This window comes from Zeus faber (assembly GCF_960531495.2).
Source record: "Zeus faber genome assembly, chromosome: 16".
Taxonomy (NCBI): Eukaryota; Metazoa; Chordata; class Actinopteri; order Zeiformes; family Zeidae; genus Zeus; species Zeus faber.
The window spans coordinates 29,843,177-29,867,899 of record NC_137202.1 but is presented as its reverse complement, the minus strand read 5'-3'; the positions used below and the strand labels follow the sequence as shown (position 1 = coordinate 29,867,899).

Sequence of the window (24,723 nt, the reverse complement as noted above, 5' to 3'; positions counted from 1 at the left end):
CAGCAGTTGTCCATTTCCACTCAATCCTTAAATCTGACAAGGGAGGGAATCCCTCTCATGTGCCCCTTCTTCCTTACCCCCCTCTGGGTTTCTGGAGTTTTCCTTGCGTGTCTGAGGGCTTAGGGTAGAGGGGGAGGCATCAAACTGTCCTCTAAATGTGGGTCTGTAAAGCTCTTTGTGATTGTAACTGTGATAAGGTGCTGCACAAATACTGCAGAGTTCAGACTACGTGATTCTGGCCTGGTTTTCCACTCAGATAACACAGGTTTTTGGAGATCGCGGAGCAAAGCCCCAAATCGGAGTAAAAATCATATGAATGTGTGGTGTTAACTGCTCCGAGCGCTCGCAGATGCCGGCGAGATATCAAGCAGGTTTAATATGTGGTCGTGTCGGGGTCGACTCGGAAGTGATGCAACGAGTTGCAGCCAATGACAGCACACGCTGCGGGGGGGGGGGGTCGAGAAGGAGCGCCAGGGAGACAGAGTTCTAAGTGCAGGAGCCAGAAACAAACAACATACCTATTTTACTTTTCTTCTCTAGGTTTTTAATGTATTCCTTATTTAAATTCTGCTTTTATTCATTTTTGGAGCGTGCCCATGTCATGAATTGGATGATTGATTACTCTCAATGGCTCTTATTTAGCTATCAGCTTTGAAATTTAACTTGAGATATCAAGTTAACAATATGGACAATACGAGGCACCAGTGGTGCCTCGTACTGCGCCACTTCCTGCTGTCTCTCGATCAGAAACAAATGAACCAGAGAGCCGTGTCTGCGTATTCTAACAGAAAATGAGTCCACTAGTTATTCGATCACAGATGGTGTCGTTCTCTTGCATGGATTAAAAAAAAAAAAGCTAATATACTTTAGCAGCCGTCAATATACCTGGGAGGCCCGTCCAAGTATGGCAAACAATGCAGTTTTTGGCCGAGTTAACAGTGAAATGCTCCGACACATTGGAGGTTTTTGGTCGTGAAGTTATTGCCATCACGCTATTGTTAACTTAACTCCCGACCATTCCGATTCAGTGCGAAAAACACACGCAATGACATCACCAGCTAATCAACAGTTAAATTTGTTGGTTACTAATTTGGTCATTGATTTTAACCGACTACGTAAATTATTTGTTGCACCCATATAGCTATAGATGAAACATTGACGAGTGTGGTTAAAGAGAACAGGAAGAATAAAAGTTTCAAGATGGTGGATGGTCGTGGTTTTTATTTTATTTTTTTTACAGAAAAGGTTTATTTGAGCTGTAGTGGAAATACCTTTAAAATCGCAAAGATATAATATGAATTTATTTCGACCTGACAAGGATAAACTGCATCAAAATTATAAATTTTCAATGGAAATGGACAACATAAATTCAGAACAGAACATGGACTTGAGAGGCAATAAGGCTCAAACACCCTTCATCCAAGTAGAAGGTTAAGTCTAATAAATTAAAGTGCAAAAAATGTTAACTAGTCGACTATTTTAGCACATCCTAGTTGGCGAAAAGGAAGAGGATTAATAGAAAGAATTTACAGAAGATGGCGATAATGTGAGGAGGAAGAAAGCGACTGATCTGGAGAGGAAGAGCCAGGCAGCTCTGGGTATTCTTATGCTAATCCATCGCCGGGGATGAGGAGCAAAGCAGCCAAGCAAACAATGACAGTGGAGCCAGAGAGTCTGGACTGCAGTCTCCCAGGCCTAGAGAGGCATGTCAGGCTGGGCGCCGGCACACAGGACTGCCTGCAAGGAGAGGCCCTCCAAGGGGCCAGGAGCCAGGGCCAAGGCAACGGGAGGGAGGGGGGGAAACGAGAGAAGGCAGAAGGAAATGGAAATCAAGACATGGAAAAGGAGAGAAAGAGAATGTGGGGGCTGTGTTTTTCGCGTGTGAGAGAAAAAGTAGTGGCTGAAAGAAATGAGAAATTAAACCACTGTAAACCACATGGTTTCCACTATACAATCTACATCAATTAAATTTGTTTTGTGCAGGACAAGTGTTACACCCCACCTTGGTTTTCATTCTGTTTCTCTATTTCCATCTCCAGCACTCTACTCTGAATCTGCTCTGCTGTCTTTGCTCGCTCAACTCCGTGTCACGCGCCCCGTCAGCCTCCACCAATCGCCGCATTACTAAATTTATTTGCGGACGCTCAGTCGTAGAGCTCAACTTACCGTCCAATCAGTGCCCTGTGTTTTTATTTAGTCTGCAGCAATCCTTCCCGAGCGGGAAATGGAGCTGCATTAAGGCTTGATTATTGATGTCTGGTCCCTGACTGCAGTCTGTCCAGAGGGGAGGAAACAGAGCAGGCATTAGGGATGGATTATTGATGCCTGTGACCCTCTAGAAGTGTGGGGCAGAGCCAGGCAGATTCAGGATCCTTTTACAGACGGTTATGGGCTCATACCACAGAGGAGGCAGATTTACTACTTTAGAGGTGTGTGTGCGTGCGTGCGTGCGTGCGTGCGTGCGTGAGTGCGTGCGTTGACATTTAGCAGAACGTTATTCCATGATGAAAGTCAATCAGTTGTTAAAGCATCCTAATGTCTTGAAAATATCTTTAGTAATACCACAATATTCTTGGCTTTCAAGACTGAAGGTATGAACTAAGCTGTGAATTTGTTCCGTTTATTATAGTAAACAGAACGCCTCTCCCTTGCTGTATTATTGCTGTGCTCTCCAAATGAGGCTATATAGGGAATAGTACCCCTAACCCTGATACCATGGGTATCTTCTATGGATATGTTCCTCAGGCCAAGCCAGCAGTAGATTAACAAATCAGAAGTAACACTTAAACGGTGTAATACAACAAATGACCTTGATTCACATGAGGCTGCTTTACTGACTCCTGTCAGTCTCCCTAATCTTTCCAAATCAGTTGTTTTACCTCTTAGTTGGACCCTGTATATAATTTGTAAGAGCTGCGACCAGCATGTTTGCGTGGGCTGCTCACGCCAGGCCCCTAGTGGCTTCACCTGGGTACTGCAGGGCAACAGAGTAACCTTCACAGCTAAATGCTGTTCTTTGAGCTGTCTTTCCCGCTCCTTGGGTTTCCAGACCACCTAACTTCCCAGCCTCCCCTGTGTGGTGTGACCTCAAATTCCTTCCCGTGGGAGGCCGGCCATGGCTGACTGCTTTCTTGTGAGGCTGGTTTATTCTATACAGGTGGCTCTAACAATACCTGCTTTCAGTCTGCTGGTCAGGGGAAGGAGAGGAGCTGAGGGCCTCTCCACAGAACGGTTCCTGGTCTAGAGTAACACTCCAGCCAAAAGGAGCAGGCCGGTATAACTACACCTGTTAATAAAGTTAAAGGCAATGTGTAAGATTTTGTCTGATTTAAAACAGTTGCTTAAGCAACTGTATTAAGAAGCCGTTTTAAATTTTCGCTATGAAGGTAGTCTATACCAATGCTCCTGTTTTGGTGCCTAAAGGGGCTGTGGAAATGGAGGCGGGTCAGGATGTTTTGGCAGTTCCGTGTTGTTTTGTAGAGCTGAACATTGAGCCATAGCAGGTATGATTATTTGTGCCTTTGTTTAAAAGCAGTGACACCTAAACCAGTTGTAGGCCACAGCTTCACTTGACAATATTGTATTCTCTCATTTGTTACGATATGTTTTCAAATCAAATCAAAATTAATTTGTAGTACAATGTGCAGTGATATGTTGTTGCTGGTTCCTACATGTGCTTAATAAGTAGAATAGATAGATTTAGTGTCTATCGTATAGTTACAGGAAACTATGATTGAAACAGTCATTGTACAATCTTAAGTGGTGCTAACTTTTCACTGCATATATGTATGAAAGTATGTATATGTATGTGACGAATAAACCTCTTTTATCTTGAATCTTGAAATCGAACTTGTAAATTTAACTATCATTCATTTTGCTGGGGATCCCCCTGAACCTTGTAAGGGACCCCACGTTTAGAACCACTGCTCTAGAGAGTGAAAGCACAATGCTTTGAGTTTAGACCTGGGACCTCCAGCGCTCAGGTGTTGTCTGAATACGGAGTGGATCAAAGCTCTGAACAAGACCCAACAGGCCTGAACTGGGGCGTAGCTGTCCGGCCTGGGGTACGAGAGGCGTGTGTGGGGGCACTGAGACGCCTGGCCGCCAGTGAAAGTTAAGGGAATTGTGAGTTAAAGGAGTTAAAGTTGAAGGTAAAGACAATATTTCAAATCAGAGTGCTATGATAGGAGCTGAGCGACGTCAAACTCTGTTCTTATAATCTACTGAGCTGTGTCATTCCCAGCAATATTACCTGGAACTGTGCTTCCATTAGTTTTACCTGCAAGTATTTGTTGGTAGTATTAGTATAGTAGCTTGTGACTAAGAACACACTTTAGAACACATCTTTACTGACCCCTGGGGAGTATTCAGAACATATTACCTACCCGATCATATAACTTTCAGTGCTATTAAAATAATATTGGTAGCTGTATGGTAGTTCTATTAGTATGTGTACAGTTTACCTCGGCTCTGCAGTCGGTTCCTCAATTCCTCTCTTCAGAATTCAGAGGCTTCAGATTCCGGAGTCTGTTTATCTGGTCTGATTTGCAGACAAGCTATATTTAGGAATTAACATTAGTTTATGTTTCATCACTGACAGGAAGATAGGTCCTCAGTACCACATCAGGTTAAGGTTTTGGGGTGATGCAGCAGACTATAGCAATTGGCACCAATTGTTTATTGCGCTCCTCGTCAATGAAAGCCCACTCTGCTCAACCTGTCTGAACTGCCTTCAAAAGTTATTCACATGGATGAAAAAAAATAATTAAATCGTAATTAATCTTTTCATCCATGTTTATAACTTGAGGCTGGACCCACATGCAATCCAAACCCCATAGCCTGACACACACCCCCATGTCAGCCTGCTCATCTCACTTATTTCACATTATCAATCCTCTAAAATCTGTTTCTAAACAAATTTAAGGCGAGAATAATCAACCCAGTTGCTGAATCTTTACTCACATTAGATCTGCAAGACCTAATTTAAGAGTTTGTTCCTACTTTCGTGAAGCACAAGCTCGCATCGGGACAGCACACAGAGATTTAGGGACGCACGTTAATTCATTCAATTAACAAAAAATTATGAATAAAATACATCTCCAATAAATGTTTTTTTTTTATTGGTTAATTTTTTATTACCGCTAAGTGTACGTGGGCTGGTCCCCACCCAGAGCGATGTGACTGGACCGGGCAGAGGCACCGGGGGCGACCGTGCACTTACATCTGGACCAATCCCCGTGCACTCACGTCACTGAAGGTTCCTCTTGTGCCGGTTAGTCCCTGCCCTGCAGTGGGAGCTAAAAAAGTCCCTCAAAACAGAGTTCTAACAACTACCACCGTTCCTAGTTCCTGCAGCGAGGACACCAGAGAAAAGGAAGGTTCCTCCAAAAGGTTCTTACAACCATGAAAAGGTTCCTGTGGCAAATGCCGTATCTGTGTTTTCACAAAGTTCCATAAGCGATGCTGTGGTATCTCACTAAGTGTGTGTGTGTGTGTGTGTGTGTGTGTGTGTGTGTGTGTGTGTGTGTGTGTGTGTGTGTGTGTGTGTGTGTGTGTGTGTGTGTGTGTGTGTGTGTGTGTGTGTGTGTGTCTTTGAAAGTGTGTGTGTGTGTGTGCTCATATCGTTGTCCTGTTTTTAAAGGGAAGTGGATGTGTCGGATCATTTAGTGTGTGTGTCTCCTTCCTGACTTGGAGGCTCACAACAGTGGGTCCTTCCTGAGCTTTGACGTGTCCCAACTTGTGCTCGCTCTGTCTCTCTTTCTATCTCCTACAAGCAGCTTGTTGTCTTCATGTTTGAAATGGAGCAGACAGCATCAAAACAACCTTAGATTGATAGCATTATGATGGATGCCATAGTGGCGAGGTGGAAAGCTCTGCACTTTGTGTTTACACTGTCTCCAAGCTGTGTGTGAGTCTTGCTTGTGCTTGTTTACTTAGACATGTTCTCTCTCTCTCTCTCTCTCTCTCTCTTTCTGTCAACCTCTCACCCACACTACAGCTATGCCTCAAACATCCTCCTACCCCTCTGTGTTGAAGCAGAACAATCTGCTTCAAGAAGTATGATGACTGTTGATGAACATGACCAGCCGCAGCTTCTTTTCAGCTCTCTTTCCAGTGTTTGGGACAACACTGGAAACTGTCAAACTGTCAAATTCAGCAAAAAAGAAAAGAAAAACAAAACATCTTGCTGATTAGCAGTGGATACAGCCAATGTCACCGCTATGCCTCTGCACGTCCGCCATATTGGAGCGGTCCAGATCCGCTTGTAAACGAATACAATGTGCTTTGAGAGATGCAGACTTCTCTACAAAACTGACTGTATCTCGCTTCAATCTGAACCGTTTTTCATGAAATTCGGTTTGTTATTAAAGTGAGAAAAAATTTGTGAAAAATTTAACTTGATCACTTATTGGAATTAAATTCAGTTACTTGGGGTGAATCTAATCATATTTTTTCATTCACTACCATCTTTAAAGGTAGAAGGTATAATGCACACCTCATATTGATTTAATTTAACAATTGAGTATTGATTGAATATTTTATATATTTAAGATATTTAAACATTGGACATCTTTTTGTTGTACATTGTTTCATCTCAGTTGCACCACAATGCAGTAAATACATAATTCCTGCTTTTTGCCTTTTCAGGGGTATTTTTTTCTTCAAGTTCAAGAGATTATTTGTCACATACATATACATACATACAGTGGGGCAAAAAAGTATTTAGTCAGCCACCAATTGTGCAAGTTCTCCCACTTAAAAAGATGAGAGAGGCCTGTTATTTTCATCATAGGTTCACTTCGACTATGAGAGACAAAATGAGAAAAAAAAAATCCAGAAAATAACATTTTTTGATTTTTAAAGAATTTATTTGCAAATGATGGTGGAAAGTATTTGGTCAATAACAAAAGTTCATCTCAATACTTTGTTATATACCCTTTGTTTGCAATGACAGAGGTCAAACGTTTTCTGTAAGTCTTCACAAGGTTTTCACACACTGTTGCTGGTATTTTGGCCCATTCCTCCATGCAGATCTCCTCTAGAGCAGTGATGTTTTGGGGCTGTCGCTGGGCAACACAGACTTTCAACTCCCTCCAAAGATTTTCTATGGGGTTGAGATCTGGAGACTGGCTAGGCCACTCCAGGACCTTGAAATGCTTCTTACGAAGCCGCTCCTTCGTTGCCCGGGGGGTGTGTTTGGGATCATTGTCGTGCTGAAAGACCCAGCCACGTTTCATCTTCAATGCCCTTGTCTACAATTTTGTTTCTGGTGTCCTTTGACAGCTCTTTGGTCTTGGCCATAGTGGAGTTTGGAGTGTGACTGTTTGAGGTTGTGGACAGGTGTCTTTTATACTGATAACGAGTTCAAACAGGTGCCATTAATACAGGTAACGAGTGGAGGACAGAGGAGCCTCTTAAAGAAAAAGTTACAGGTCTGTGAAAGCCAGAAATCTTGCTTGTTTGTAGGTGACCAAATACTTATTTTACCGAGGAATTTACCAATGAATTCATTAAAAATCCTACAATGTGATTTCCTGGATTCTTTCCCCCCATTATGTCTCTCATAGTTGAGGTGAACCTATGATGAAAATTACAGGCCTCTCTCATCTTTTTAAGTGGGAGAACTTGCACAATTGGTGGCTGACTAAATACTTTTTTGCCCCACTATATGCAGTGAAATGTCATGACACCCGGTGATTACGCACAATATGCTCTATAAGCTCCAAAAATACAAAAAAATACCAAAATGTGCGTAATCGACACAAGGTGCTCGCGCAGGCAGGCGCAAGGGGAGGCGCCACAATCACGATTCTGGGTTCTATAATTATATAATAGAATTAATTGACTGTGTTATATGATGTTATGTAGTAATAGGAGTATTAAAACTACAATAACCTGGGTTAATTGGGTTAACACCAGAGCAAGCTTTTAATATACACTTGTTACACATGTCTTTGTTCTGGAGTGGCGACACTTTGTCACAAATTGAATAATAAAAAGTAAATATTATTTTAATTAAAAAAAAAAAAATTATAAAAAAATAATCGCCCCCAGCCATTATCAATTAATTGTGGAGGCCAATATCCTCATCGCGATTAATATACGATTAATTGTGCAGCCCTATGCCGATTGCAGTTTTCTCGGCCAATTCCTTTATTGTAAGTCTGACCTGCCGAATTCTGATTTTAAATTTTTTATTTTTTTTTATTATGTTCATAAAACACTAACTATTAAATAAATGTTAAATTGTCCACCTATCCTTTTGAACTTCATTTCCGTGATCCGAGAAATCAAAATTCCTTATAATTTGGTCTCATTGGGTATATCTGCTGTACGTCACTGACAAATCTGATCTGATCACACTCACGATGGGACAGCTTTACATACCGACTAATGATGCAATTTTCAGTTACCACAATAGGGAGATTGCTGTTTTTTATTATTGTTCATTATTAACTATGGAACAACAATGGAAGATGAAATCATCCAAGTTCCAATAAAATACAACCTGGAACGATAACTGAGCTACTGTAAAATAGAATATGGGACTGTCGCTAAGTTTCAGTATAATGCAACCTGTAACTCACTGAGTTTTAGTTGGACCCAACATATTACATATTCACACTAACATGGATATGTCCAGTTCAAACTTCAAATTAAAGTCTCTTTCCCTTTAAGTCCAAATATACATTTATATTATATTTATATGGCACTTGCCATTCCAAAATAAACTGCAATCATTGCAAAAAATCTTAAAATAATAAATGACAATCTCACTCTCATTCACTGGAAGTCCCCCTTCGCTCACCTTGCATTAAACCAACTAAGTCAAATCTAACGACTCGTTTTATTTAGTGATTCGTCAAGAACCAAATCAAACTTTTCATCACTAGAGGAGCTCCGCTGTAGTGACAGCGATAGATATGCAGTCTGGACAATTATTTTCAGTTACAGATATCGCGATGGTGACGGTCATATCGGAGCGCTGGATATGTGCTTTAACTTTTAATATTTTACATACATTCAAAATCAAGTACTTATATACATTTACTGAAGTAGAAATTTCAATATGGTACGTTCACTTTTACTTGAATAATTTTGTGCCTGAGTTTAATTTTACGTAACGGAGGACCGAGTCTGAGTTTTTCCACCATTGGGCAGTAGGGATGACTTTCCTGGTTTTGGGACGCAGCCTTCCTCGCACCCACACGCTTCTCTCGCTCTCTCGTTCTCTTGCTCTCTCTCTCAGCCTCTCTCTCTCTCTCCCTGAGGTGCCCGTGGGTCTCAGACGTGTGAAAAGTGGGCCGCAGGTCAGCTTTGTCCATCCTCCCCGGCTCTAATGAGAGTGGACGGACGGCAAGCCCAGGCAGGCCCTCCCTCCTCAGTGGGCCCCACTAATTGCGGAGGGATGTTCAGGCAGGACGAGGGGAGAGACGAGCGCCGTTAGAAAAGCTGCGCGGGGCCAGGGCCTGTAATTGCGGTACATTCACAGACAAATAATTTGGCTAGCATTGGGGGTCATAGGGTCAGGCCTACGGGAAAAACAAGGGGCCAGAGATGGAATGAAGCACCAAAACATCTCCGAACGGGGCCAGGGGGGGCCGAGAGCGAGCTGCTCAGACCGCCTGTTCTCCATTGATTATTTTTAATTAATTTATACTTATTCATTACACATGGAGAAAGTGAGTGTGTGTGTGTGTGTGTGTGTGTGTGTGTGTGTGTGTGTGTGTGTGTGTGTGTGTGTGTGTGTGTGTGTGTGTGTGTGTGTGTGTGTGTGTGTGTGTGTGTGTGTGTGTGCACGCTTTGGTACTATGTTAGTACTGTTAGGGTCCTGCTGTCCCTGTACCATGTGTGTACTGTCATTGTGACAGTTCCGCCTGCCACATGCCACCCAAGCGGTGTTTTCAGGGCACTCCAACACAGAGACAGAAGATGGAGTAGAAAACACACCAGTTTATTGTAAAGAGAGGGCTAGGTGGAACAAGCCCGGAGCAGATGGACAACATGTCATGACAAGGGCTCTTCTCCTCTGTGGGGACGAGGGTTTTACCTGTTGTTTGTTGATTAGTCTAATGAGCAACAGGTGTACAGCCACCCTGATCCTGGGCCCAATTACCTAGACCCAGGACAGGTGTGGCTGCTCAAACCACATCATCCCCACACCACATACCATGACACCAAACTGCAGCCAGGGATTTTCCCTGGCCGAAGCCTACCCTCCCCCCAACCAAGCAGAGAAATTTTACAAAGACAAAAAGCCTGGACTCTGAAACAGATACCTAAAACTATAGACTCTGTTCCTATACCATAAAATAATAAAATACTGGACTCTGAAACAGGCTTCCCATACCTCAAACCAACAAAAATGCGGTGCTGGAGAGTCCCTGTTCAGGTGTCGCTGTGGCAGTTCCCTCTGCCGCATGCAACCCGAGTGGCGTTTTCAGGTCCTCCGGCACAGAGACCCAGACAATGGAGTGGAAAACACACCAGTTTATTGTAGCGAGTGGGCAAGGTGGAACAAGCCCGGAGCAGATGGACAACATGTCATGACAAGGGCTCCTCTTCTGTGTATGGGGATGAGGGTTTTTACCTGTGTGCGTACAGCCACACTGATCCCGGGCCCAATAACCTAGACCCAGGACAGATGCGGCTGCTCAAACCACACCATCCCACCACCACAGTTAGATATTCTGCTACATATATTTGTAATGTTATAATGAAGTGATGCTGATATGATAACAGGGCAGCAACACTTTTCATGAGATGTTGTGATATAAAAAGGTAGATAGTAGAGTTATGAGCATTATGAACCTGTTTTGACTGATATGATCATCATTCTGCCACTGCCTCGCCAGGCGCTGGCTGCCTAACTCTCCTCTGTCTGTTCTTTTTTCAGCATCTCTTTCAAACATTACTCCGGATCCAGTTATATGATCCATTGGAGGCTTCATGATATATGGCTGGGCGATATTGACAAAATCAGTTGGCACAATATTTGTTGGCCATTTAGCTCTATCTATTAATTCTGCTAATATTTTGGGGTTGACTTTTGGTGCTTTGGTAAAAACTTTACACAAAATAAAGGCGTAATGTGTATATAATTGCCAAGCATTTCAGGGGTGTAAGTAGTGAGTAGAACAGCCAGAACATTCTACGAAGTTCAGAAAACTGTTTATCTATGAAAATGATCAAGGCCCGACAATATCTAATCCTGCATCGCAATATCAATAATATGGTGATAAGAATGAGTCTATATCTACCAGCTACTTCATGATTTCAAATCGCACTGCAGTATTTATTTTCATATAATCTTTAGGCAAGAGTCGAGCGAGGAAGTAAAGAGCTCCCAAGAGAACATACAGAACACAGAGCTTTCAATGTCACGTCTGCATTTTTTTGTGGTTGAATTCCTTCCTATTGTTTGTCAGCTGTTGAATATGTTGTAAACGTTTTTTTCTTCTTCCTCTCTTCACCTCCAGGGCTGTGGATCCAGGGACTCAGTGACAATCGGGGAGTTCTTATAATCTGATCTCCGGTCAGACCTGCTCCTCCTCAGGACGAGAGGAGATCCTGACTTCTCTTCACTGAGAACTGGACTAGAGACTTAAACTAACTACACTAACCACAGAGACTCTTCCCCAAACCACCAGCCGAATGGCGGGCCCCGCCCTCCTCATGGCTGTAGCAGCTTACTGCCTCCTGCTCGCCCACAGCACTCACGGTAAGAGTCATTCACCTTTAAACCTGAATGTATTTAAAATAAAAGGTTTAAACTTGACTTTATTTAACATGACTTGGTCTTACCTTAACTTAAACCTGACTATTTAAACTGACTTCCTTTAGACCCAACTATCTAACCGGATTTTATTGAAACTAAACTTGAAACTGTACCACCCACTATTTTAACTGACCTTATTTAACCCTGTCTCTTTAAACTTCAGAAATTTCAGATCTTATATTGTGAAAATTATTAGGTTTTATCATCTCAATATTCATTTAAACAAAAAAAAAACCACTTCAGAATCCTTACAATGCGAATCAGGAAGACCAAAGTTCTGTTTCAGGGATGTTTGAATTGCTCAGTGACTCATAATCTTGGGATTAGCTCATTATTGTCATTATTTGGCTCCTGTATGTGTGTGTTTATTTAAAGGCAACCGATTGCACCTCTTAATAAACACACAGAGACAGATCCCTATCTTAAGTCATTGTAACTGTAGTGATAGAGTGTGCCTTGTCTGTTTTAGGGTCTTTTAAAAAGGTCTGCTATCCTGAACCAAACAATAGCCTGCTAATTAGCATTAATGGTGTGTGTGTGTGTGTGTGTGTGTGTGTGTGTGTGTGTGTGTGTGTGTGTGTGTGTGTGTGTGTGTGTGTGTGTGTGTGTGTGTGTGTGTGTGTGTGTGTGTGTGTGTGTGTGTGTGTCTCTGAATTTGACTGCTTTGCTTTGTCCGGTCAAAAGCGGAAATATATTCTCATTTATTAACTGATTTAATATTGTTAGGCATCACTTAGAGGTCAGGAAATACTGACGTAGTGGAGAATACTAGAGCTAGAGCCACTGTCTCGCTATCGCTCTGTATGTATCAGCCTCATTCTCTCTCTCAATCTGTCCCTCCGTTGGTCTCAGGTGGCCTGTCTCTGTTGATACAGGGTTGTCTGTCTGTCTTCGCTGCACATTACACCATGCACGCCCATGCATACCTTGTTGTGTACCCCACTTAACACACACACACACACACACACACACACACACACACACACACACACACACACACACACACACACACACACACACACACACACACTTGGTGTAGAGTGAGTCACCCTCCCTTCACCCCTCTTCCAGCCATAAAGCCAGAGCTATGAGTATCAGAAAGGTCACCTTTTACCAGAGACACACACACACTCTGAGCAGGCTGATAAGAGCTGGGCGGTGCTCGCTGTTTGCAGACTGTGATTGATTCCGACTGGCTCTTTATCAAACACACACACACACACACACACACACACACACACACACACACACACACACACACACACACACACACACACACGCACTTGTGTATATATGTACACTCTCAGATTTGCGCACTCTGGGGTGGAGCAGGAATGAAACTGTGACCCACACCTCCATCTTCCTCTATCACTATGTTTACATGCACACATTAATCAGAATCAGATGGTGTTTACATGTGTTTGCATTGTTCCAATTCCTTCAGCCAGCCCACTTTACATGGTTCATTAGTCAGTCGTAATATTAACTGGAAGTTATTTTGGGGTTAGGAGCACAGGAAGTGACTTGAACATTATTACGTTTTGGTTTTTTTTCTTTCTCTCTTTCGCCACCTAAGGATTTAAAAAATATTCAGGACATTTTAAGGAGTCCACAGTTAAGTGGAATTTGATCAAAAGTCTGTTAATCAGAATATGCTTTGGGCTTTTTTCGGAGCAGATATTACAAATTCAGTATTAACTTGACAATATTGCCCTATATAGGATAAAAAGGTGGATGTAAACGCTGTGTATATTTGTCTCTGTCGGTTGCTCTTCCCCCATCTTCCTGTCTGCTTCTCTCACAGTGTGTAGGAGGTTTAAAGTTCTCATTAGTTTTACTCAGCACTATTGAATATAATGATTGGCATATAATTATTTTTTATCTTCTCAAGACATCTATGTGTCTATATGTCAAAAAGCAGAAAATGTGCTTGCTTTTCTAATTCAAACATTAGCCCCTTCTACGGAGAAGTTCTGTATGGGGTCTGTTCTCACATAGATGACATTTACAGATACAGTACGTAATGGGTTAGGGTCGGTCAGTTATGTCCAGTGTCGATTCCATCGTTTGGACAATCTGTCGGCGACGGACGTACAATTCGAATCGGTTTGTCTTTTTTTATTCCTGGCTCTGAAAGACCAACACTTGGCTTCCCGTCTCCCTGCCCCTCCTGGACCGAGCCCCTGTCCCCAGACCCAATAACCCTAACCCCCATGTTATTAAATCAATGTGATCATTTCCAACCTGACCTACCCCCTCTGCCTCCGGAGAAGGAACGTTCTCCACCCGTTCTACCTCTCCCTGTCCTCTCGTACCTTTTGGCTCCGCACTCCGGTGGCTGAGTGGCCTTTTTAAGTGAAAGTAAAATAATAACATTAAAGAATATAAAGACCTGTCTCCGTAGAGACTGAACGTGTTTCAGTTTCTCGTCTTTTCTGCCGAGCACCACGGTTCAGATCAGACTCGCCGTTTTTCTGAAAGTCCCCCCCCCCCCGAAAACAAAGAATTTTTTAAATATTATACAAAACAAATATTCATAAAAACCCACTATTTGTACTTTTTTTGGATTCGGTTCCACCCCTACTTTACGGTGTTACCGCTTCCATTCCCACACACTTCCATTCACAGCCGTACCAACATTTTCCCGGAAATCGTACTAGGTCAAGAGTGGGAGAATTTACGGAACAATTTTTATGGAACATCGACATCGGATCCTTTTCCCACATTACTCCAATAAGGAACATTGACAGTAGATTTTCAGCTTTCAGTGCAAGTGGGAAAGGGGCTTTAGTCATCTGACTTGTTTATTCAGCACTTCAGAATATTCTGATCTGTACTTATTGCAACAGAGGCAGGAGTTCAATTCCATGAAAAGGAGGAATTCCAAGCCATCCAAATACACCTCTCTGTTAGACACACACACACACACACACACACACACACACTCTCACTTGCTCAGTCTCTTTCTCTCTGGCTCATTCCCAACAGGAAGCTGTTGACCCGATTGTTGCCGCTTTTACTTCCTGAAGCCACATGAACCATTTCCTGTATGGCGCTGTATGAGCTTTCACTGAGTGTTAAACGCTCCAAACAGCCATTGTTCTGTGGAAATACAGTTCTGTCTCTCTGGAGACCTGTAGACATTATAACAACCTCTTCCTCCCCGTGCCAAGTTTGACGGAGTGAGGAGAGCGAGTGCAATGCAGGGGAGCACTACATGACTGTCAGTTTTACAACCACTACTACTACCGCTGTTACTAGAGCTACCATTAACAACAAAAAATGAATTCATCTTTGCTTTATCAAGGTAAGCACATTGAGATTTAATCTCTTTTCCCAGAGGGCCATGGCCAATAAAAGCAGCACACAGATTAAAAACAGACATTCACATGGCAATTTTCACGAGTATTCATATTGAAACCTGTCACAAATTCTGTGTTTAAAATCTGAAGTTGAAACAAAATCCAGAATTTTTTTCTTCAGGTTTTCTTTCGTTATTCCTTCCAATCAAATGTAAATGTAATTATGTCGAATTTGCCACATTTCATTTTTTAAATGTGTGTTATCACTAGATGACTTTTGCACCGATTATGTAGTTAAACTCTCAGCTGATCTGTGGTAATTTCAGCGTCTTTTCTCTGTGTGACAAAGGCAGTCTGTCCATTTCCTACTGTTTCCTATGAAAGTCTTGGGCGGTTGGCTGTTGCCAAAAGCAAGCGCTCACGACACTGGTGCTTACCTGTTCCATCCTTGTGAGATAAATCCTTTTTATTGGTAAGTTATTTAAAATGGGGTTTTTTTCGGACTGATGACATATCTAATTTAACGTGTTTTACAATTCTTAGTAAGAGTTTTATTTTTGAACATGGAGCTGATGGTTTATTCTGATTAAAAGGGCAGACTCAACTGGGTCAAAGTTCAAACTATTTGGGCCTTGCGACTCCACACCAGGTGTTCCAGTTACACAGTTGGCCGTCAGCTCTCTCTCCACAGGAAAGAGCCCACGCATCGAGGAAGATCTGTAATTTCGTAATGTAGTTCCCAGTCTCTTCTACGCATGTTTAATTGGCCAGAGCTAGGCTAAAACTTTCTGAACTGATTTGGAGTGTCTGGGAGCCCATCAAACTAGTGTGTACACACCTACTGTAGTTTCAAGAGGTCTTCTAAGAAAAATAAATGATCAAATCTACAGTATGCCAGTGGACAGGGTCTTTAACATGGATACTTTTGCGGATTGTGAACAATTTCCTGGAAAATGATTTCTTGAAGACAGTGGAACCCTTGAAACTGTTACTTGACAAAAGAAAAGCTAGAACCAGATCTCAAATTGGACCAGCCTTTACAAGATGGAGAGGTCTCAGGGAAGAAAAGGGCTCCACGTGGATTCTGACTCTGCATTCTTGGTTTGTTTTATTCAGGTTATGATGTACTAGTGCTCCCTGTAGTGGCTGGAAATGACACAGTCTTTGTAATACAGTACGTACTTTTCTGGCCCTGATCTAATCAGTGTGCTCAGCAACACTGAACAGCATGTTCTGTTTCTCAATGTTATGCTTCTGTTTTTCTCTAGCTCCTTGCCTCAGATTACGATCCACCAGGGGATGACTGACCATAGTATGAAAGCCACCGATTTAGGGTAGTTTGATATGAACAGTTGATTGTAAGCCGAGGTGATGGGGGTCACACAGGTAAGCAGGTATCTGTGTTGTTGGCCTGCTATTTGCTGTTCAATCACATTCTGTGCGGTTAGCATGTCTGAAACCATACCGTAGGGCAGAACATCTGACCTGCTGGAGTGAAGAGAAAGCAGAACTGAATAGATGCACCTCTCTCTTTACTCCCAAATATTACTGTAGAAATGACCAGTAACAACCTAAACTGGTTTGAACTGGTCCAGTAGGAACTGAGTGGACACACTCTACTCTTCAAAAGGTCAGTGCATTCAATATGCAGTCTTTAAGTTCCAGGATCACTACTACGTAAGAAGGGAGGGAGTGACTCACAGGGAGATTTTCTTTGTCATTGTCTGCCTTTCTGTCTTTTTGTGACTCTTCATCCTCTCTTCCTCCTTTTTGATCAGTCACCTCTCTATCTGTTCCAACCCTTATCTGTTTCTCCTCTCTCACGCTCTCTCAGTTGATAGAAGAGAGGTGACATTGATAGTTCCCAAAAGGTTTAAAAGTTGTTGCCAACTGAACTACCTCTCCTTCCCTTGTGCTCCCTTTCTTCCTCTGCCCTCTCCTGCCCACCTATGATGGTGTTGTTATTATTAAAGTCGGAACCAATGATAACAGAGTAAAGCTATCTGAAATGACTATGGGCAACATAGTTATGATGTATGCCTTCGCTAGAAGAATCTGTCCCCATCAGTCCTGTCTGACCCCTTAGCAGTAAAGTAGGCAGTATTCTACAAACTAAAGAAGAACCACCAACAAACATGTCGCTGAACACTACTGTCACATACTCTGAGAAAGTACAACTTTTGAGACCCAGCTGATCATCCATGATTCAAACAAGTGATGCTTGAACCAGAAAGATCTGCAAAGTCTGTGATCTGGTAAATCATTTGTGCCGGGGACTTGCAAATTTAAAAACATAATCTTTTTGTCCATTTCCTCTTCCTAATCCATGCTTTCGGTGGAAAAATGCTGGTCCATCATTGTTGTCGGTGATGGTGACGGTGGATATAGCGGGTGAAGCATTTGCTGGCAGGTTTCTGTACACGGCCAGTTATATGCTAATGAGGTATTTGACCATGTTGTGTTTGCAGGGTTTGGTGTTGAAGTTGTATACCATTTTATAGTGTGAAATCAATGCTATTGAGTATCAAATTGCAGGGCATCCATTGTATTTCATCTCCAAAACAAACTATTTGTTGACATATTTTTCCCCTTGTATCCCTAGAGATAATAAGTTCTTCCAAAGTGCCCGGCACCAGCTGCTGGTACCATTCATTTTCTATTGTGGCATTTCAGAGCCATGCAATACACGTTTTTGAGCTATGTTTTCTTATTTGTATTCCCATTTTTATCAGTTTCACATCTTAAACCCAGCGCCCAAAGACACCACCTGGATAACAGTGACAGCAGCATGCTTGTTTCATAACTGGGACGTGGCAGAAACCAAAACAAATGCCCTCTGGCTGCCTTTTAGTAGCAGCCCTACTGCATTCCTTTCCCGAGGGCAGGGAGGGCTGGCGTGGTTTACTGATGGAATAATACAGTGGAAAACTGTCTTATATCATAACTGACTGCTCTGTTAAACTGGCAGAGTCAAATGATGGTACCAAAGGAATGTTTAGTGACCTGCCACAGAGACTGGTGGATCTACAGAGTTAATAAAAGCTTTACAGAGGTTTTCCAATAGAACATGCGCTCCGAGTGATGGTTGGTTAGAGAAGATTAACTTCTACTGTGCTCTTTGGTTACCTGCCATCGATTGGCGAGTCAAACAGTCGTTGGCTGTCGGTTTTGTCAGGCTGACGAATGTGGGAAAAGAAAAAAAAATTCTGGCCATTTAAGACGACACGGAGAGAAGTCTGATTACCCAGGATGCTCCCTGCCAGACCTTAGACTCCACTCTGACTGCCAGCACAATTAAGTGCACATGTGGAAGGAAACCCACACAGTGTACATATTCAACACACCAAAAGAGAAGCAACAGTTCAGACTCCTGTTCTCTCCCATTCCTCTGTGCTCCCGTCAATCATGGCTTCCCATCCAATCAGGGCCCTGCCAGACCAAACAAAAGGTGGGACGGTGAAATAGGGCAACCCCAGTCGTAAAGCATTTGTTAGTCGTGAAGGTGTGTTCAAACTGTGGTGGTACATCTGTTACCGCGTCTTTCTAGTCAACCTTTGAAAATGGATCATATCTGACTGTTATATTTGTATTAATCTCTGCCTCTCTCTCTCTCTCGCAGTCCTTCTCAATGTGTTTCTGGCCGGCTGTAAGTCTTTTAGTCTCTCTCTCCCTCTCCCTCTCCCTCCTTAGTTGATGTATGCGTCTCCCTTTTCCTCTCGTATTGGCAAGAAAGCAGTGTCTGGGGCTTTTTATCTGCAAACTCAGCACTATCAAAGCAGTGTTCATCAGCTCATCCAATGGCTCCGTCCACATCGTTGCTGTGCGGCATGAGTCAACGGCTGCATTCCATTCTGCAGAACTCACCCTCATCTAGAGTATACATACTTAATAGGAGACGTCTGTGTTGCCTGCTACTGTAAGCAGGAGGAGTGTTTGAGTAGGCAGGGGTCAGCTCTCCGCCCTAAAAACCTCTTCAACACTACATGCCATGTAGCTTTCCCCTCATACGATTTATCGACAGACTATACACAATATCAATGCGGAATAGAAAAACAAAACACTATTGACAGAATCACTTTTGTACAACGGTCTCAGTTTAATAAATGATCGTGCAAAAAATCCTTTTGAAAGTGTAAATTCTAAAGTACAACAAAAAACAAGCAAGCAACTCTCTTTTTATTATTGTTTAGTCCTAGTAAATTGTCATTAATGCTAACATCCTTACAGGCTAAATAAGCATGTTGTTTTGTCCTTTTTTTCATACACTGACAGGTAAATTGTTTCTAAAGTTATCTTACCCAGCACTGGGCGCAGCACAAGATTTGGGTCATAATATCTATTCAAAAGACAGCATTATCAATCAGTCTGTACAATGTAGAAATCAGGATCCACATTGTTGACGGAAAACAAACTGTAAACAAATTCATAGAAAATGAATAGATTGAAGGGTTTTGGAAAGTTCAGTTGTTCTTGTATGTGAATCAGTCTCTACTTGTGGAATCTCATGAAGAGAAGACTGATAAGGAAAATATGGACGGTCTAGGAGCAGACGGAGAGATGGACGAATAGTTCAGGTTGTCAATCGGCATAATTCTGGAGCCACAGGAATATCTCTTCTGTCCAGTCAGGGTGCTGTGAACCAACTAGCTGCTTCTGGGAGAGATGACCATGTTTTAATGCAACTTGATATGGGATGGATTAAAGTCTAAGTTCAGAAAAGGTGGTATTTGCATATAGTAGTGACTTCACTAGTTGAGCTTCATGTAATTTTCAATGCGAGTAGCCATTAAAAAATGATTTTTACTAAAAATCACTAAAAATAGGCGATTGACCCTGTTCCCATTGCCAGGGAACGAGTATGTCTTTCTTTTTTTTCTGGTGTGTCACAAACACGGCAGAAAAGGGCCGGGGCATAGTTCCAGTGTCATTGGGGGGGAAATGAAGCAGCGTGAAGTATCCATGCCGGCGTGGGGGTCGGAGACGCTCCTCCGGTTCGGAGACCGGCTTGGGGCGGTGCTGGAGTGGCTCGGAGCCCGGTGGGGAGGTCCCCACACTCAAAACATTTCATGGTCCCACATGCGGGGAAAAATTCAATAACTTTTGATTTTGGATTCTAAATCGGATATGAAATGAATGAATTACATACAGATATTCCCATCTGTTTACACACCAACATCTGGAATTTCAGCGTGCCTCGCGCCGGGAAAGGGGTGAAAATTTGCGTGTCAACCCGGGTGTCATGTTTCCATCGCTGCGGATCAGAGCTGGAGCCAACAAAAACCTGTGACTATTGCAGGGTCATTGTCCTGGGACTTAATGCCGCCTGTAACCTTTCCCACTAAAGAGAATTGCCAGATGTTAGCGGGTGTTAGCAGGTTTTTCATGCAGTGGAAAAGAGGCAAAAGACACATCCTGAAGGATCTTTAAAATTCTGTCTGTGGAAATCAAGGTCGGATTTTGATTCGACTTGGTGTCACCTTCACTGAAACGCACACTGCATCTGTAAGAAAGTCTGGTGGGAATTTGGCAAGAGAAGTGTGTCTCCCCACAGAGGACATGCAGATATGCATCATATCCTGGATTAAACAGTCCTAGAACAGTTCAGTCCTAATTGATGCCAATAGACCCATTTCTGAGTGTGTCTTTCCTCTCCAGCTGCAGGTCAGAATCCAGACCATGTGCTCCAGGGGACGGGGGTGAAACCCGAGGCTCGTCGACCCGGTGAAGACTCCACAGTGGCCCCTGAAGATGCTGCCCGGTTCCTCAGCTGTTACTGCTCCGGACACTGCCCCGAGGACGCCAAAAACAACACTTGCCAGTGAGTAGATTCACAGAAAAACACAGTAGTTGATTCCTGGAAAGTACAGTGGAGTTTTAAAACAAATGGTTGTCTGTATTCCAATGTGTGGTAAGAGTTTCTGTGTGTGTTCGTTCCAGGACCAACGGCCAGTGTTTTGCCATCATTGAGGAGGATGAGCACGGTGAGGCCATCCTAACGTCAGGCTGCATGAAATACGAAGGCTCACACTTCCAGTGCAAGGTACACACACACGCACACTCACACGCAAAAACACAACTTGCATATTCCTGGGTTGTGCTGAAGTCATATATTTTACGATTTCTTTGTGCAATTGAACTCACATTCTAAACTTTGTTCTTGAGATCTTGGGTGAATGGATTGATTGTTTAATTAGATGACGGATGGATGATTTGATTGATTAATGATTTGACTTATGGATTTCTCTTTGTTCCAGGACTCTCCGAGGGCCCAGAGCAGGAGGACAATAGAATGCTGTAACGTAGACTTGTGCAACAGAGACCTCCAGCCCACCCTGCCTCCACCCATAGACACGGGTAAGACGCATCATTCTGATTAGTGTTCAGGAGACATTTATGGATTACATAGAAATATTCAGTGTGTCAATGGATAGTGTCTCTAGGATGTAGAGCAGAGATTTTAAAAATAAAAACTATGCAGTTTATGTCTTTAAGGGTAATGTTTTAGTCATCGTTTATTTTTTGAAGTTATTTTTCCCTGCAGCCCAAATAAGCTTCTTGTTTCTGACCACAGACTGTCTACTAGTACAACGTAGTAGTTGCGCTCATCTCTGGTATACAGTGTAGTGTTTTTGTCGTGTGTTTGTTTGTGTTGTGTTCAGTGTTTCTGATTGGCTGTTCTTTGGTCAGGTGGTTACTTTGACAGTGCTCACTGGCTGGCCTTCTTCATCTCCATGACCGTGTGCTGCTGCACCCTCATCTGTGTCACCGTGGTGTGCTACTACAGGTAGGTTTGAATCTGGTACACGCTGCTGCTAGGAGGTTAGGATGTCGTACGCACTCACAGGAAGAAGGCTCCGAACTACACGCACTGTTCAACGTGAAGCTCAGATGGCTTCTTGAACATGGGATTGTGAATTAATCCATAATTTTCATTGAATAGTTCAGAGGGATCAGGAGCGTTTTGGCCGACCTTCCAGCTCACCAGGAAGTCAATGGAGAATTGTTTACCACTGACATTAGAGCAAAAGGCTTTGTTTCCTTCCATTTAAGTGGTTGTAGGTTGATAACTACATTGCTTTATTAAAACCTGTGTTGTTTTCTTAGATATAAGTGTTTGTAAACACATTATTGTATAAATGTGTTTTGCATCCCAGGTACAAATGGCAGAGTGAGCGTCAGCGGTACCGCAGGGATCTGGAGCAGGACGAGGCTGTTATCCCTGAGGGAGAGTCTCTCAAAGACCTCATCCACCAGTCCCACAGCTCTGGCAGTGGATCTGGGCTCCCCCTGCTGGTATGGAGGCTGCACTGAAACCACTCTACTCTAACATACATGTGCACAGATACGAGGGACACATCAATGGTGTTGATATCCAGTACAAGCCTAACTTTGGGTATTAAGACTTGAGGGACTCCCCAATATATAACAGCGATAGAACATGAAAAATACTGAATAAAAGTGACTGATTTTCTGCTATTTTTTACACATCAAACATGGTCTATGTCAGGCCCCTTAAAATTAATTCAATTTGGTTTTACATATATTAGGTTACAAATAAATCTCTGATACTTGGAGACACCCTGATCAGAGCAGATAAGATGTTTCTAATGAGAAAAACAGCACAACAACTAGTTTGAGGACAATCAAACCTTGGAAACGGGATGCTGAAACTAGGGCTGGTCCATGCAGGCAGAATATCATATGCAACATGTTTTTATTTGTTTATCATTTCAATAGAGCTGTATTTGAAAGTATTTGGATGGTCAAATACATATGGCACTTTTAACAAGATGTGTTGATATATACATGTATGTATAGATAGATAGACAGACAGATAGATAGTTGGCTTGGGTGATTGTGCAAAATTCCAATCTATCAGTTGGGGGCAGTAATCGCTGATTGACGATTCTATGGGCTGGGACACTTAGAATGTAATGTAAGTGGCCAATTGCGGTCTCCCTGTTACAGAAGTGCAGGATCTATTATTTACAAGTGAAGTATTTGCACAAAAACAACCCGTTTTTACTACATTTTGTCCCGACTTAACAGAAAGAACAGATAAAAAAAAAAAGTTAAAAAACCGAATCGTCTGTCATTAATGGCAATCGGCCATCGATAAGATGGCCCAACCCTAATATACAGACAGACAGAGACAGACAGACAGAGATAGACAGATAGACATAGACAGACAGACAGACATGGATATACAGATATATTGCAGGTCTGGATGGAGCCCAGTTTTCACTGAAGCTGTCGTCCTCCCCAGGTCCAGCGAACCATCGCCAAGCAGATCCAGATGATCCGTCAGATCGGGAAGGGTCGTTATGGGGAGGTGTGGCTGGGCCGCTGGAGAGGAGAGAAGGTGGCCGTCAAGGTCTTCTTCACCAGAGAGGAAGCCAGCTGGTTCAGAGAGACAGAAATCTACCAGACGGTCCTCATGAGGCACGAGAACATCCTGGGTACGTCCCCGTCTGATGCCGCGACTTCCTTCATCTTCACTTAAGATAAGATAAGATAAACCTTTATTAGTCCCACAACGGCAAAAGTTGTTCCAGCAGCAAAAAGGTAACAGCAGAAAATAAAGAGCATATCAAGGGGGGGAGGGGGGGGGGGTGTCTGCGCCAGCTCTTTGGTTTTCCCCACATTGATCCGGAGGCGGTTCCGCTGGCACCGGTCCACAAAGTCCATGGTGAGTTCTCTGTACTCCCTGTCGTCCTCATCTGTGATGAGGCCAACGATTGCAGAGTCGTCAGAGAACTTCTGCAGGGGACAGCTGGTTGAGCTGCACATGAAGTCTGCGGTGTAGAGGGTGAAGAGGAAAGGTGCCGAGACCGTTCCTTGCGGGGCCCCCGTGCTGCAGACGACCATGAGGTAGTCCAGGATCCAGGAAGACAAGTGATGGTCCACTCCTGTGTGCTGCAGCTTGTCCCTCAGAAGCACAGGCTGAATGGTGTTGAAAGACCTTGAGAAATCAAAGAACATGGTCCTCACAGTGCTCCCAGGCTTCTCCAGGTGAGATAGAGCTCCATGCAGCAGGAAGACCACGGCGTCGTCCGCCCCGATGCCAGGCTGGGAGGCAAACTGGAGCGGGTCCATTGATGATCTCACTAGGGGGCGGAGATGCACAAGGACCGGCCTCTCCGGGGTCTTCATGAGGTGAGACGTCGGTGCCACCGGCCTGTAGCTGCTGAGGTCCTTGGGGTGCGGGGTCTTCGGCACCGGCACCACGCAGGAGGTCTTCCACAGCTGTGGTGCTCTCCCCGGCTTCAGGCTCATGTTGAACATGCTCCACTATCCCACAGAGCTGCTCTGCACATGTCTTCAGGATCCTGGAGCTGATGCCGTCCGGACCTGCAGCCTCTCTCTCCTTCATCTTGCGGAGCTCTTTCCTCACCTGGATGGTAGTGAGGGACAGACTGGAGCAGGGGGGCTGAGGGGAGGGTGTGAATGGGGGGGGGGGTTGTGTCTCCGGTAGGAGAAGCAGTGGAGGGTGTATTGAAGGAAGGGGGGTGGGGCAGAACACCCGGGGTGCAGACGACGGAGGTAACAGAATAGGACGGGGGAGGGGTGGGTGACTGATCAAATCTATTGAAAAACAAATTGAGATCGTTCACCCACCTCTGATCCCCCACAGCCTGGGAG

At 43.5% G+C, this 24,723-nt stretch overlaps 1 protein-coding gene across 1 annotated transcript in view; it reads left to right on the top strand.

The window, feature by feature from the left end:
• bmpr1aa (bone morphogenetic protein receptor, type IAa) overlaps positions 1-24,723 on the top strand; it is a 45,050-nt gene that overhangs the window by 17,852 nt on the left and 2,475 nt on the right. The window contains exons 3-9 of the mRNA XM_080016671.1: positions 11,481-11,722; positions 20,737-20,899; positions 21,019-21,121; positions 21,336-21,435; positions 21,769-21,865; positions 22,236-22,374; positions 23,348-23,540. Coding sequence (XP_079872797.1) covers positions 11,656-11,722; positions 20,737-20,899; positions 21,019-21,121; positions 21,336-21,435; positions 21,769-21,865; positions 22,236-22,374; positions 23,348-23,540 — 862 coding nt within the window. The 5' untranslated portion in view covers positions 11,481-11,655. The remainder of the gene's footprint in view (positions 1-11,480; positions 11,723-20,736; positions 20,900-21,018; positions 21,122-21,335; positions 21,436-21,768; positions 21,866-22,235; positions 22,375-23,347; positions 23,541-24,723) is intronic.